At 36.0% G+C, this 11,001-nt stretch overlaps 1 protein-coding gene across 1 annotated transcript; it reads left to right on the forward strand.

Moving 5' to 3' along the window:
• Positions 1-5,996: 5,996 nt before the first annotated feature.
• Positions 5,997-10,540, forward strand: LOC113274956 (probable copper-transporting ATPase HMA5). Its single transcript, XM_026524381.1, has 6 exons — positions 5,997-6,384; positions 6,867-8,258; positions 8,419-8,673; positions 9,121-9,237; positions 9,371-9,850; positions 9,995-10,540. Exons 1-6 carry the CDS (start codon positions 6,055-6,057, stop codon positions 10,409-10,411), a joined length of 2,991 nt encoding a protein of 996 aa, XP_026380166.1. The 5' UTR covers positions 5,997-6,054; the 3' UTR covers positions 10,412-10,540.
• The last annotated feature ends 461 nt before the right edge of the window (positions 10,541-11,001 follow it).

The raw sequence follows: 11,001 nt of genomic DNA on the forward strand, positions 1-11,001 counted from the left end.
ATGGTTAATTTTTGAATTCCTTGTATCTTATTCTTTAAAAATTATTATTTTTGATTCCCATTTTTTAAACTTATCACTAATAAAAATAAAATAAAAATATTAATACTTATTTAATTTTAATTTGACTATTTTTTTGAGAATTATATCTATTATAAAAAAAAAATTCCCTGAAAAATAATATCAAAATTATTATTTAAGATAACTGGTAGGGATCCTTGTCACCAGCTGGGCACCAACACCTTTCTGAATGACAATGCCTAATCGATGAAAAAAAATTACATTTCTTTGCACTAACATATCAAACCTAGACAAATGGTTATGCAGTCTCTTCAAGAGATCCACCGAATCCTCCCCAAGTTCCCCAAATGTCGTGAAAGATAAAGTACCAAACCCATAGCCTTGAGCCAAACACTGATCAAAATATTTTTTATGTTTAGGCAAAACGGCATTACTCGAAGCTAATCCTGGCTAAAAGGCGCGAATCCCTCCCCCAGTAAAACGAGACACGCCAGTCACATCTAAACAGACGTCACGACCATTGTCCAAATTGTTTACTAGAATATCCGCGGGTCTCATGGATCTACCGTCATTTTGCGCAAGAAACCTAAAGCAACCTCCTTCCCAGCTGGCACACCTGCACGATAACACATGTCAGCAATAGTGTCTCTGACAAGATCGTGCCGAAATTTGATCCCCACTTCATGAGCACAATGTAAAGCATGATCCTCAAAACAATCCATATCCCGATCACAAAAAATACAATGATTATCTGCGAAAAATAAAGGGATTCCCAATCGATATCAAATAACTGCACTAATTTGGACCCCAAGCCTCTGGTTGGGCCCCTCAATTGGTAAGGCTTTGAGAAAATCGGAGGCATGATTGGACTTATTGCATTGCCAAATGGTACAATCACGAGCAGACATGGAAAACTTCTCTGGCATCTCTTTCATGACAACCTCAAAATACTTAACTTCCAAAAACTTCATGGGATGAGGGGCAGTAAGATCGACGTTGACACCAGGACATACACTAGAGAATAACTGCATAGACCGCTGAAGACCAAAATTAGGGCCCAGTAGGGACGTGTCACGCAAAAACAGACTGAAGCGGCCGTGTCTGTATCACTGAATCCAAATAACATTAATGGATCGCATCGACCATAAAAAATAAACCCAAACCGCCATGCCTGAGGGGTAAAGAAATGAGCCTCTGTTGTAACAACCCAAAACCAGGCCCATCATTCGTGACAATATGAAGCACATGCTGGCCCAAATGCGAATAAAAAATGCATCGTGCCTCAGACAAATGCTCAGGAAAAGTAGTGCACATTTGAAAAATATAGCTTAGAAACCCCTGCACAACTTATCAACAAACGCAGCTCACGTTGAGGATCCTCCAGCTTCTTCACAGCATCCATCTACACCGTAGTCTTAAGAACTCTATCCTTCATCAAATCGCTGCAAAAACCATGATCAAAGCTCACCAGCCCTCCAAGCAATTTAACCCCCTTTACAGGTCGTTAAATTTGGGAAGGAAAAGCATCAAAGCAGCGTGGATCAACATAATTTTTTTTAACAATAATAATAATAATAATAACTAATAATTGTAAAATATTGGTTGAATAAAATAATTAACAACAATAGTAATAAATAATAATAGTAAAAAATTCAGTTATTATTATTATCCTCAATAAAATTAAACAAAACTACTTGCAGAGACATGTCTGTTTTTACCATTTGCTACAACATAATAGTTGAACTTGATATGTTACTAAACACAATTCAATCGTTTTTTTAATCAACCTTAATTTTGATTTAAATTTCACTAAATGCTAAACTAATATTTTTACACAACACAACACAACCACCATAACAGAAAAGTGCAAACTAAGACTAGACCTAAAGCAAATGGGCATAAACATTGTAGGAAATACCATATAGTCCTAGGAATAATATATTAGAGATATTCTAGTCCTGTTGACCCAGTCATGTGTCTGTTTGGTCCTTTTTGGGTAAATATATTATAGTTTGGTCATAGAAATTATGGTTTGGTCCTAGGGTGACGTCATGGATGATGTAATTGTCATCCTATAGTGGCAGAAATAGCCTTTTAGATTAGGACCATATATATATTCAAAAAGTAAGAGAGAAGAAATCATTTTCAGATTTAATTTCTCTCTCATATTTATCTTTCCAGATCTAGTTTTCTCTCTGTTTTTTCTAGGATTTTAATTTTATGGAAACAAGAAACAAAGATGATGAAGATATGCAAACGACGATGAATATTTTCCAGACGACGATGAAGATTTGCAGAGATGATGCGACGATTTACAGAGAAACAAAAAATAGAGATTTTGATTTGATTACATAGATCGAAGACGAACTCTGTTTTTTGATTTTTTTTTCTTTTTGTTGCTGCTGGTGTTTGAATGTTGAAGATGAAGAAAGACGATGAAGATGATGAACAACAATGAAGATCTGCGCGATTTTCTTCTTTTTTTGTTGCTGCTGGTGTTCTGGAATATGGTGGAGACGGTGACAAAGATGAAGACAAAGAATATGAAGAATTTATTTCTGCTGCTGTTGAAGACGAAGATGATGATGCTGCAGTTCATTCCATAAATGAACTCTGTTTTTTTAGCTTTTTATATGGAGTTCATTTCTGGAATGAACTCTGTTTTTTAAGCTTTTTATATGGAGTTCATTTCTGGAATGAACTCTGTTTTTTTAGCTTTTTATATGGAGTTCGTCTCTGGAATGAACTCTGTTTTTTTAGCTTTTTATATGGAGTTCATCTCTGGAATGGACTCTAGTTATTTTAGCTTTTTATATGGAGTTCATCTCTGGAATGAACTTTAGTTTTTTAGGTGATTTTTGAAAAAATAAGTAGAAATTAACAGGAGTTCATTTTGAAGAATGAACTGCTACAAAAAAATAAGTAAAAATTAACACGGAAGGGTTTTTGTCCATTTAATATTTTTAAATAATTATGAACCAAACAGTAAAGGTGTTTTTCCCAAAAGACTAAACAGACATGGGACCACCTAAAAAAAGGGCAAACGATATTTTTCCCATAAACATTTTAGGCTTAACCGGGTAAGTATTGATCTCAAATCTCAATGATGTGCCCATTAGTGGCCCGTGACAATAATTGTAACTTTGTTTTTGTAGGACATTTTGATCGTCTCTTTTGTAATACTAAAAGAGGCTTTTATATGACAAGCAATTTTTTATTGTCACTCTTGATACCTAATTTTCTCTTCACCTTTTTTTATTTTTTTTTTAATTCTTAAATATATCAAACCAATTTCGTCTGATTTTCTTCTGAAAATTTTGTCTGATTTTCTTTTGAAATATCGTAAAGACATGTACATTTCTCCCAGTCTCACGAATACGACCCATCCTCCTATTTTGGCCGTCTTTCTTAGGAAAAATATTGGTAGATTCACCCGGCCGGTACGTGTTAGAATCACTTTTTAAGATATACAGCTTTTAATCCTTCGGTAAACCGATCAATTCAGTCGAAACATATTTTCTTAAATTTTCAGGCCAATGTCTGGGTCTAGGTTGGGCAGTTTGGGTCAGATCTTCTTCATTGACTTTAGTCGTGTGCTACCTCTACCCTTTTCTATCTCCGTTGCATCGCACCATGAACTATTGCTCTTATAAAATAATGATGGGAATTTTATGGGAATTTTATAAATTAAGTACTCTTGTTTGGATTAGTAATTTATAAAGTGCCACATTTTTTTCCAAAATATATGAAGTATTTCTGATGGCTAACGGTCCGTAAGTGCTAGTTTCAGTTATTCATATGTGAAAAGTCATGAAAGCTCCTGAATTAGTTGAGTTGAACTGGTTTAGCCACATCTCCTTGGTGAGAAGGATAAATGATTTGACGATCCTGAAAACAGTGTAATAATTGAAGTGGACTCGATGAACCTGAAATCATTGTAATGATCAAGAATCAGGCCCGACGAACTTGAAATGTGTTGTAGAAGGGTTGATTCTCCACCAAGCAAAAATTCCAAGATACTTGGAATTAATAAACTTTTTTTTACGATACAACGTAATGAATCTGAAAAGGGTGAAACAATCCTAAACCGAGCTCGTCAAACCAAGATGGATGCAAAAGATTAACATGACAACTAATAAAGGGTAAATAAGATTAACTGACTTAACCGAAATGGATGAAAAAATCTGACGGTGGTGGCACTTAATACATTTTCCAAAAAATGAGGAAGTTTATTCTGATTAACTGAAGAATATTTTGAACAAACTCTATTAATAAAAAATACATAGAAAAGCATTCTTAGCATTTTTCATATTAGCTTACATGGAAAACTTTAAATTTGATAAACATTTTACAGCGCGCCATATTTTCTCATTTTGAACATACAGATGAAGTTGGATTCAATGATTCATTCAACATGCATTTAACTTTAAAAATGACAGGAAATGGTATCAATCTTTTCCTTCATGAAGAGATTCCATTGACATTATACACTAGTTACTATCATTCAATATTTTACGTAAATGTCGGTACATATGTAATATGTTTATGATTTATGGACCAATAACAAGTTATAGCTTATAACCATGGAACAATAACCTCAACGAAGCTTGACTTTTTGGATAGACCAGTCAAGCTATTCTTTTTATACAATATACAATATCTGTACCGGAAAGTGACTTTGTTTTTGTTGAGGAAAAAAACCCCGAAATTTCCAGTATATGTGAGTATGTATCCATGATTCCGTGACAATATTATATTATAAGTTGTTATTTCATGGTTCATCTTAAACATGACCAGCTAGTTGACGTTTTCTCGGCATGTTTCTCCATCAAGTAGTTAAGTATTCCAACGACCTGGGTTCCCCTCTCGTCTTTTATCCAAATATACACATTTACTTCCAATACTTCGTCATCGGGATCCCAGATTTTACTAGGTCTTACTATGAAACATTGCCAGCGGGGACTTTTTTTTCATTATTACGTGAAAAAAAGTCCAAACTAGAAAAGAAAACATCATTTTTTTTTTCTAATTGAAGCAGAGGAGTCTGTATCAAAAATTGAGGTGGCTCTATTTTTATTTCTCATTTTTGGTAGTCTTATTCCTTTTGCGTGCAACTATAAAAGTCCACCGCCTAGTTAGTAAGTTCGCGAATGATTCGCGAATCATTCGCGAATTTTTCCGTATCACGAATTTTACCGTCTTATTCGCGTACGTTTGCAACTCCGAACCCAAGTCGCGTATTATGTGGCATTCCCGGATTATTCGCGAATCGTTCACGAATTTTACGTATCCCGAATGATACGTCCGCTTAATTCGCCATAAATTCTTTAGCTTTTACTTTTCAAAGACTCCACTTTTTGGGCTTTACTGCCTCCCGAACATACACGACCGAATATTAGACGTGTTGTAATTTTTATGAAACAAAAACGACTGAAGAGATTTGAAGGTGAAGGTGAGAGAGATCTCAAACTCACTAACCAAGCATCTAAACCACCATACGACGTCCTTTTGGATAACTAATGTTGTATATATTATTAATATCATCATATTGAGTTTATTTTTTCCTTAAATAACTCACACATATGCATAAAAATTGGTCTATGACCTTATAAATACAAATTATTTGTTATATATAGATACCGAATTTTCAGAGCCGAACTCACATTTATAAATCGAATTATACACGTACGTATGCCGTTCCGAATTAATGACGAATCACGTCCCGTTGACCGAATTTTGGACCGAATCTGGATTTTACAAAACCGTATAATACTCGTACGTTTGTCGTTCCGTACGTTTGTCGAATCCCGAATTGCTAACTAGGGTCCACCGCCAAGCCCGCCTGATCACCGAGTTTTCCAGGACCCACGCAAATAAAATAATGTAGGTCTGAATAACAAATTATTTTACGTGACTTAATAATTACGTGATACGCTACCAAATCCTGCACTCCCGCTATATAAAATATACCGACAAATATTCAGATTTTGATACTAACTCTTTCCGTCTGTCGTTCAGGGGAGAGAACACACAACAATGGCGAGCAAATTTCTGAGTCTGGCATGTATACGGAATGAAAATGGAAGTTCAAGTTCAAGAGATTTATCAGCAAGACCTCATTATCCATCAATGCCTAAATACCCGAAAGGGATTTCAATCGATGATCACGACAAGAATAAGAGAAAAGAAGAAGAAGAAAGTTATTCAGAATCAAAATCTGCTTTGTTTTGTGTGATTGGAATGACATGTTCGGCTTGTGCTGGATCTGTTGAAAAAGCTATTAAAAGATTACCTGGGATTAAAGAAGCTGTTGTGGATGTTCTTAATAACAGAACTCAAGTCCTTTTTTACCCTGATTTCATTAATGTAAGTACCCTTTTCCTTGTTCTTCAATTTTGTTTATATGGGACTGTTTTTTCTGTTATTGGAATAATTGCTTAGTTTAGGTTTAAATATGAATCAAATTAATTGTTGTGTATGTGAGGCCAAAAGATTACTGAAATTCTCAATTTATTCACAGAATTATACCAAAACTCTATGGATTCAATAATGTTTTGCCAAATTGGTGATACCCTATTATTTAATTTTTAGTGTGCCCAACATTTAAGTTGCTATTCTGAGAAGGAAAAAAAAAAGAAGAAGAAGAAAACAAAATTAGAAACAGTTAAATTGTTGTACTGAGATATTTGGTGTTGGAACCCAACTTGCATTGGAATGGATGGATTTTCTCACTCTTGATTTTCATGGTCTTCTTATAGAAAGGTTTAAAGAAAAATTATTCAGTTTGTGGTGAAGCCAATTTGATTAGCTTTTGATTTAGAAATTGTTGTGTCATTAACTGTCTTTAGGAGGAGACGATACGAGAAACGATTGAAGATGTTGGATTTGAGGCGACACTGATTGAGGAGGAATTGGCTGACAGAACATTTCAAGTATGTCGGATACGCATAAAAGGAATGACTTGTACTACTTGTTCCACTACAGTTGAATCTGTTCTACAAGGTGTTCATGGTGTACAAAAAGCCCAAGTTGCGTTAGCAACTGAAGAAGCGGAAATCCAATTTGATTCGAAGATTGTGAACCAGAACCAGCTTATGGAAGCAATTGAGAATACTGGTTTTGAAGCTATACTTATCAGTGTAGGGGAAGACATGAGTAAGATACATCTTGAAGTAGAAGGAGTTAGAATTGACGAGTCATTTAGGGGTATAGAGAAAGCTCTTTGGTCTATTTTAGGAGTGGAAGATGTAGAAATTGAACCTATTCTTCGTAAGGTGTCCATTGCGTACAAGCCGGATCAAACAGGTCCTAGAAATTTCATCAAAGCAATTGAGTCTATTGAAAATAAGCGCTTCAAGGCAAGGATCTTCCCTGGTGGAGCGGGAAGAGAACCTCATAAACAGGAGGAAATTAGGCAGTACAAAATCTACTTCCTCTGGAGTTTAGTTTTTACGATCCCGGTTTTCTTAACATCCATGGTCTTCATGTATATTCCTGGTATCAAGCATGTGTTAGACGCTAAAGTAGTTAACATGTTGACGATTGGCGAGCTTCTGAGATGGATATTAGCAACCCCGGTACAGTTCATTATTGGTCATCGATTTTACACTGGGGCATACAAAGCACTAAGGCACAAGTCCGCGAATATGGATGTTTTGATTGCTTTAGGAACCAACGCAGCATACTTCTACTCGGTTTTTTCAGTAATAAGAGCAGCAACATCGCCAACTTTCCAGGGTACTGATTTCTTTGAGACTAGTGCTATGCTCATCTCATTTATTATTCTAGGAAAGTACTTGGAGGTTTTAGCCAAAGGGAAGACATCTGAAGCCATTGCAAAACTTATGGACTTGGCGCCAGATACGGCGATATTATTAGCTCTCGACAGTGAAGGAAACGTCAAGAATGAGGAAGAAATTGATAGTCGATTGATACAAAAGAATGATATCCTTAAAATAATTCCAGGTTCAAAGGTAGCTGCAGATGGTTTTGTTGTATGGGGACAAAGCCATGTCAATGAGAGTATGATCACTGGAGAATCGCGACCAGTTTCAAAAAGGAAAGGTGATACGGTGATTGGAGGAACTTTGAATGAAAACGGTGTTTTACATGTTCAGGCAACTCGGGTTGGTTCTGAAAGCTCTTTATCTCAGATTGTTAGACTTGTGGAATCGGCGCAAATGGCCAAAGCACCTGTGCAGAAATTTGCTGACCGTATTTCGAAGTATTTTGTCCCGCTGGTAAGTGTAAATGCAGTTCTTCACTGTTTAAGTTTTTACTTTATCCATACTACTAATAAGAACTTCTGAATTGCGCTACTCTTAACTGGTTTGCATTTGATATTCAATCATATGCAGTTAGTTAGTATTGATTATTTAATCGTGGCTAATTATGTTTCAGGTTATTATTCTTTCCTTCTGCACTTGGCTTTCCTGGTTTTTGGCTGGAAAATTCCATGCTTACCCTGCATCTTGGATTCCGACTTCTATGGATAGTTTTCAGCTAGCTCTTCAGTTTGGCATTTCAGTTATGGTCATAGCATGTCCATGTGCTCTTGGCTTGGCAACCCCAACTGCTGTTATGGTTGGTACTGGAGTTGGCGCCTCTCAAGGTGTATTGATTAAAGGGGGGCAAGCATTGGAGAGTGCGCATAAGGTGCGTCCATAATATTTTGCTTCTCTGATATACAAATAATTTGGATTTACATGACTATACCAGACTCGGTTCACTTTATAGTCTTTCTGCCCTCTAACTATGGAGATAATTTTAACACTACTCTATCCTGTCATTAAGTAATTTATTTACTGTACTATGAAGGGAAGAAGGATATGTTTTGGTGGTGATAAAGAGTAATCAACTGGCTTACCCGACTCAGCTCTTTTTAGGAAGTCCACCAAAGCGAACATAAAAATCAGTGTAGCAATCTACAAGAACTAAATAGAACAAATGTTAATCCCCATAATAGATTAATTATTCCTCTTCTTTTTCTTTTGCCAAAGTGATATACTTATCGTAATGCTTACATATTTCTACTTACATGTTGAGACCACAATGTTGGAGACCCTTACAATGGATTATTAAACTTAGAGCTTGTCTTTGTAGGTGAACTGTATTGTATTTGATAAGACTGGGACTCTAACTATTGGTAAACCAGTAGTTGTCAACACAAAGTTTCTGAAAAGGGTTCCTGATTTTCTTGAACTGGTAGCCGCAACTGAGGTTTGCTCGCTTTCTCTGTTTTTTCAGTTGTGCTGTAGGAAAATTCTTTCACATAAGAGATGACCAATTTGACGGCCACCAGTATATTCGATGACTGAAATATACTTCTGTTTTAAATTTTGAACCTGATCAGGTTAATAGCGAACACCCGTTAGCAAAGGCGATTGTTGACTATGCCAAGAAATGCAGAGGAGACGATGAAAATCAAGTCTGGCCAGAAGCACATGAATTTGAATCCATTACTGGGCATGGTGTCAAAGCCATTGTTAAAGGCAAACAAATACTTGTGGGGAATAAAAGTTTTTTGCAAAACTCCAGCATCTCAGTCCCAGCTGATGCTGAAGAGTTTCTTGCAGAAACTGAAGAGTTGGCACAAACCGGAATTCTGGTATCAATAAATGAACAGGTGGTTGGGGTCCTAGCAATATCAGATCCGTTGAAGCCCGGTGCTCGGGAGGCGATCTCCATTCTCAAGTCCATGAATATCGAAAGCATTATGGTGACTGGCGATAACTGGGGAACTGCGAAGTCAATTGCCAAGGAGGTGGGAATTGAAAAAGTATATGCTGAAGCAAAGCCTGACCAGAAAGCAGGGAAAATAAAGGAGTTGCAGGTATTAAAAATATGTTAATTCAGTTAAGAAAATGTTAGTTTTGATAGCATTAGGTACTTAATGCTTGAATATAACCTAGATCTCCCAACAAAGTAAAATGGTAAATTTTGTTTTGAATCAATTTTTCTTCATTTTCATTGATAGAATTCGGGCTTTATCGTGGCAATGGTTGGAGATGGCATAAATGACTCGCCGGCACTAGTAGCTGCTGATGTTGGAATGGCAATAGGTGCTGGCACAGATATTGCCATTGAAGCAGCTGACATTGTTCTCATGAAGAGCAACCTAGAAGATGTAATAACAGCCATCGACCTTTCCAAGAAAACATTCTCTCGTATCCGGCTAAACTACATCTGGGCTTTAGGTTATAACATCCTCGGCATTCCAATTGCAGCTGGGGTTCTTTTCCCATCCACTAGATTCCGTCTTCCACCTTGGGTAGCTGGTGCTGCAATGGCTGCTTCTTCGGTTAGTGTTGTTTGTTGTTCACTCCTGTTAAAGTACTATAAAAGACCCAAGAAATTAGAAACTCTTGAAATTAGAGGGATTCAAGTAGAATGAACTATAAATGGTTTTGTCTTTTATGTTTCATGTTAATAATGATGAAGGTGAAATGTATTTTTCGAAAGACATTGTACAGGGATTGATTGTTGATTGCTTTAATAAAACTGTTTGAACTTTGACGTTTAAGATCTTGAATGTAAGATGTTAACAGTGAACTTTGGAATCAAGAAGACCAGTGTCGTTAGACTTGTTGAATTTCCTTTGCTTTCCCTCATTTTCAAATCCGGACTACGATCCAGTCAGGGGCGGATACAAAGGGGAACATATGGGGTGGCAGCCCCCCATAGGATTTTGAGATCAATACATACTTGTATATATTCTTAACAATTTGTAGCTTTGAACAAATCTTGTTAGCCCTTAAGAAAAATTTGAGAATAAAAAAAGATACTCATATATATTTTATAGTTTTAAAACTAAACTTATTTTATCGGACTACTAAAACTGAAATAAAATTATGGATCTTTAGTATATCTTAATTTCCGTGTTCCTGGAAAAAAAACAATGTTTCCATAATTTTATTTTTAAGTAAGTTTTATCTTTATAGAGGTTTCCAATTTCCAATTTGTATGAACCATAGAGTATTTAAT

This window comes from Papaver somniferum, chromosome 4 (genome assembly GCF_003573695.1).
Source record: "Papaver somniferum cultivar HN1 chromosome 4, ASM357369v1, whole genome shotgun sequence".
Classification (NCBI taxonomy): domain Eukaryota; kingdom Viridiplantae; phylum Streptophyta; class Magnoliopsida; order Ranunculales; family Papaveraceae; genus Papaver; species Papaver somniferum.

Excerpts from the sequence above, each read along its gene's own strand:
- LOC113274956 (XM_026524381.1), top strand. The coding sequence starts at position 6,055 with ATGGCGAGCAAATTTCTGAGTCTGGCATGTATACGGAATGAAAATGGA. Across the intron at positions 8,259-8,418 it reads CGAAGTATTTTGTCCCGCTG|GTTATTATTCTTTCCTTCTG; the intron begins GTAAGTGTAAAT and ends ATTATGTTTCAG. Across the intron at positions 8,674-9,120 it reads CATTGGAGAGTGCGCATAAG|GTGAACTGTATTGTATTTGA; the intron begins GTGCGTCCATAA and ends TTGTCTTTGTAG.